Here is a 5212-nt window from a genome sequence, read left to right as displayed (position 1 = left end):
ACAGGCTGCCCAGGGAGGTGGTGGAGTCTCCTTCTCTGGAGATGTTCAAGACCTGCCTGGATGCCTACCTGTGCGACCTGCTGTAGGGAACCTGCTTTGGCAGGGGGTTGGACTCGATGATCTCTGGAGGTCCCTTCCAACCCCTACAATTCTGTGATTCTGTGATTCTGTGATCTCTTCCAGTTCCACTCCTGGGTATTGGCAACATTATCAAATTACACTGTTTGCGTGCCTGTACCTCCTATCAGTAAAACAACCCAACTGACTTCTAGCTTGATGAGGCATAGCTGGATTACATTGTTGTTGCTTAATTATGAAGCATTACACTAACAGGTGCTTAAATGATATTCAAGCAGCTACCTAACTTTACCAAAATTCAATTTTTATTTGAAGTGCTTTAAATCTTTACCTTGATTCCCCCTTCTTTTTGTTTCAAGGATTGTACATTAACTTGTCATTTTTATTTTATTCTCCACTGTGCCTGCACCATTCTCTAACTACAGCGAGTTTTGTTTCTGCAGCTAATCTTTCATTTAATGCATTTTTTTGTATAATAAGACAGAAAATCAAAAGTTCCACTTCCTGACCACATTGCAAGTTTCAATGCAGAGCAAGAAGGAGAATGCATCCTCAGATGGGTATCTATGTATTTATCTCAGCAGCGGACAGAAGCCAAGCAGCAGCAGCCCAGATTTAGAGACAAATTAATTTTTCATACCCCACAGTGAAGCTACTAATTACTATCTGAACTAGGTGGCATCATATCCCTTACACTTTGTTCACTTCACATGTGTGGTCTGAGGATCCTAATGGTGGAAGAACAGTCCATAGCAATCCACAGCTCACTACTGGTAGCCTTTTGCTGTGGGTGCCCTTACCAAGATGGTTTAAGCTGATAAGGAAACTCCACTGAAAACGTCACTCCTTTCTTTCTCCACAGAATCCTCTGCAGCATTCACACCTGCTCTCTGACACAAACTTTGGTACTCCTTGAAAAGGATAACATGCAGCTGAATGATGGAAAGCTGCAAGACTTTCCTCTTTCATTTTTTAAAGAAAGGAAAATAATTCCCTTCATATCCCTACATAGGACTGAGAGGTTGCTTTAAAGAAAGGCAGAAGGCTTTATTGTTCAAAAAAGTGTCTTACTCTAATGCAAGGCAGGAAAACTTACTTTTAAAAAGCAGAACTCTGAGCAGCTCAATCAAGCAGAACAGATACAAACCACTGGTCTATAAACAGCTGTCCTGAATATGCCAGGCAGCATTTTCCTCCAAGCCTTTCTCTGGAGAGCCCACTAGTTTGCAGCCTGCTGGAGCAAGCACTACGCCTTCCAAGTGAGTGCTGAGGCTTTCTTTTTCTTCATCCTTCCAGCCCAGACTGGATGCTGTTCTCCCCACAGCATAACCAGACAACTTTTACCTCCCACCTAGAAATCAACCTGCTCCACCTCTGGCGGCAACAGTAAAACACTCACTTCTATTGAAGGAACATACCTGAGTCAAGCTTTTGCAGACTGCAGAGAATAAGCAAATAGAAGAAAAAAGAAACTGCATTGTAGAGGGGTCCACATCATTGAACAGCAATGTGTTGCCCCAGAAGAGCATGGATGGGGGTATAAATACTCTGATTAGGCTCTGAGCTAGCCTCTGGAGGGGGAAATAATTTCAGCGACAGTCAGATATTTGAAGAATTTTGCCCTGCAGTTTCAAGTATGCAGTTGTTAAAAGGAGTTGTAGTTTCACTCTAAAATAGAGAAGTAGTAGCACTATTTTCTACTGAGAGAAACACAAGTTGAATGAAATCTCTGAAAATTACCAATAAAATATGAAACAATTCCAATGTGTTAGGAAATTAAACAAACTAGTGAATAGTTTGGGTAGATTAAAGCATGTAAGCAGTAAGAGATGTATTCATTTATCTTAGAAGAATTAATAACTATGACTTTGATAACTTAGCAAAGGAAAAGATCGCATCAGGATCAATTCCGAATACTTTTGCAGAGCAAAGCTGGAAATTGAAGCTTAATCCAGATGTCTGAGGGGAAAAAAAAGCACCAAGAAATGGATTAGGGTGTTCAGTAATCTGTTTACAGTCCATTTCTGAAGCACTATGCCCTGTGGGAATGAGCCATGCTGGAGCAGAGAACCAGCAAGGAGGAAGCATCAGCAAAGACAAACTGTTACAGACAGACTGCAACCACCCCACAGCCACCTGCACTTCTCAGGAGAGCAGAAGGTTCAGGAATGAATCTTCTTCCCTGGGAAGAAAGAGCGGGGGGAAAGTGGGTTTAGCTTTTTTTGTTTCTCACCACCCTACTCTATATTGAACTGAAAGTAAATGTGCTAAGCCTGGATTGGCCATAAAAGTAACCACAAGTGATCTTCCTGTCTCTGCCTCAACACAAAAGCTTTTCCATCCTATCTCCCTATGTTCTGTCAAGGGCAGGATATGAGACTGGCTGCACAGGTCTGGAAGCCAGCCACAGCCATACCCACCACACAGGAAGGCAGCTTCCAGGATTGCCGAGGAGAACACATCTGTGCCCAGATTCACCATTCCTAGCAACGTGCCTTGTGCAACATGTAGCATGACATCCACTGGGAAGGGGCTGAAAGCAGTGAGCTCTGCAGAAACTGCTAAAGACTGATCTGCATTCAGTGCATTCAGGGCACAGGGGAAACAGTCTCCACAACAAAAGCACAGATCAAAAAAAACTTCACAGATCTCAAGCAACACGATCAAAGTTATTCCTATTTTCAGGGAGAGCTGGGACCTGAAAGCCATTCAGCCTGGAGCACCCTTGACAACACCAACATATGTACTGCTGTATAAAACCCAAAACTGAAAGAGATGTATTCTGTTGACAAAGCATACAGACCATGTATTTGCTTTTTTAGACCAAAAATTCTTCTTGCCTTTATTAATATTTCAATATTAATAATAAGGGCTATTCAGTATCTACATAGAAACTGCCTACTGCTTTTCAGCAGAGGTCATTTTACACCACACACATGAATCTGGCAGTAAAAATTAATTGTACTAAATTGTAAGAACTATGCATCTTTCCAGTGATGTTCCTGGTGTTTCTTCTTACACTTTTTCTTTAAAGAACACTTCATTATCTCTGTCCCCTTATAGACTCCCTCCGCACTTGGATTTCCCATACTTTTATTCTTTTCCTCATGTTTTATCTCACTACTTTCTTGGTTGTCTGAAAGGCTGCCTTTATTTTTGTAGCAGTCACTGAATGTTGGGAGACTATATTTTTTCTCCATAGTGGTGCTCCCCTTCTCTGTGTTCTCCAAGTGTCGAGTTTTGCACTTTCTCTTTCCACCAGGCTTTTTGCTTCTTGTTCTGTCTGCCTCTCCAGAAGGGCTCCTTGATCTGGAGCTTGATCGGCTCCTTGATCTGCGTTGTTTGTAACAGGAGTCCTGTCTCTCCTGGAATCCCATTTGGCTTTGCAGATCTGTCCTTCCGGTGAAGGACTGGATCCTGGATTCCAGACCAGGAGACTTGTTCGAGCAATGAGCTTTAGTCTGAGTGCTCTTACTGCAAGAGAAGCTGTCTCCAGCTGTCTTTGGACTGTGTAACAGGTAACTGCTTTGGTAACAGGCTCTTCTATAACAACAATCACTGTCTAGGCTGCTTGATTTCCTTTGGCCATGGCCTTTGTGATGTGACCATGATCTGCTTGAATCTCTGGAGCTAGTGCTCTCACAACTAGTGGACTCTGTCTGACTTTTTAGAGAGGGGCTCGTGTCATGCAGCCTTGATCTCCTGCTTCTTTTGCTCCAACATTTGCTGCCATCTCTGCTTTTTGATAGTCTCTTTTTAAACTGGTATTTAACAAGGAGGTGCTTCCTCCAAGGCTGATGGCCATGAGTAGTTTCACTGTTCTGTGGACTACTGATCTTTCTCTTTCCGGACAGTCTCTGGCTGTGAGAAGAGCAAGCATTTTCCATCCCTGGAGACAGGCTCCAATCTGAATCACGCGGAGAATGATCTTTGTTCTCCTGTTCATCCATTGACACTATCTTTTTGACTACAGAGAGCAAGGAGCTTTTATGACTACTCACATGCTTCTTGTACAAGGGAGAGAAGGGTATTGAAGTCGTGCTCAGTTCTCTATCACTCCAGCTGACACCCTGGATTGACTGCTCTTTCTTCATATCTTCCTTTTTCCTCTCCCTGACAGAGTCCTCAGAGTCTGAGGACAGCTCAGTCAGTTCTGGTGTCCTGTCAGCATAGAGATTAACATAGCCAGTGATATTGCGGTACTCTGAAGAGTCACTGTCACTGGAATCAACATCAACCTGTAACTGAGGATGCAGTGTGGTTCTCTCCCAAACAGAGTCCTCATCAGAGCTCTCTAATACCTCTGGAGAAGTTATGATTGCATTATACTCTTTTGAAGGACCTGGAGTTTCATCATTCCAGGACAACCAATCAACACTATGCTTAGATGAACCATGCTCTAGCACTTGAGAATCCACCTCATCTGGAAAGACTACAAGAGTTGTTGAGTCTGAGCTGCTTCCTTCATTGTGCAATGGTGTAGGATAGTCAGAACTGGTATGCTGATCCCATGCCTTTAAGTCAAAAGTTCTTTCAGCAGAAGTGATGATGCTGCAATCAGAGTAGGAAAAAGATTCATTTTCTTCTGGCCTAGATATGTCATCTTCAGCATGAACTATATGACAAAGAGAAAAGAAGGGCTGTTGGCAGAATGGGCATTCTGCTTTGATTTTGGACCATTCTTGGATACAAGAGAAGCAGAACTTGTGCCGGCAAGGATCTAGATACACAGTATTATCAAATCTGTCCAAGCATATGGGGCACTTAGAGTAAGGAGTGTCCACTGGCATGGTCTGCAGCTGCTAGGATAAGCTTTGGGCTAACAGCTGCTGTCCTCTGCAAACAGGCTGTGGAAGCCGTGTGCTGCAAAAGAAAGAGACAAAAACTATGTGCACGTGTTTAACTTACAAAAAAATCTCAATCTCTTTGGTTTCCCCCCCAACCAATTCAAAAACGCTATGAAAGTCAATTTAAAATTAAACTCTACAATTTACAGTCGTTTGGGTCCAAGCTGTCATAAAATAATCTGAGCCAGAGAGGCAGCTTGCTCTAAATTCAGTTCAGCCAGTACATTCAGGCCTTTGTATTAACTTTAGCAAGATGCAGTTTTGATCAAATTGGTTACAGTGAGGCT

At 42.8% G+C, this 5212-nt stretch overlaps 1 protein-coding gene across 1 annotated transcript; it reads right to left on the bottom strand.

Moving 5' to 3' along the window:
- Positions 1 to 3056: 3056 nt before the first annotated feature.
- On the bottom strand, positions 3057 to 4868 carry LOC122165969 (E3 ubiquitin-protein ligase Topors-like). The gene has a single exon (XM_042829388.1). It carries the CDS (start codon positions 4866 to 4868, stop codon positions 3057 to 3059), a length of 1812 nt encoding a protein of 603 aa, XP_042685322.1.
- Between the last annotated feature and the right edge of the window lie 344 nt (positions 4869 to 5212).

Source organism: Centrocercus urophasianus, unplaced genomic scaffold (genome assembly GCF_019232065.1).
Source record: "Centrocercus urophasianus isolate 14NV4802_14NV808 unplaced genomic scaffold, USGS_Curo_1.0 seq_31, whole genome shotgun sequence".
NCBI classification, from domain to species: Eukaryota; Metazoa; Chordata; class Aves; order Galliformes; family Phasianidae; genus Centrocercus; species Centrocercus urophasianus.
This window is presented reverse-complemented; position numbering and strand designations above follow the sequence as displayed.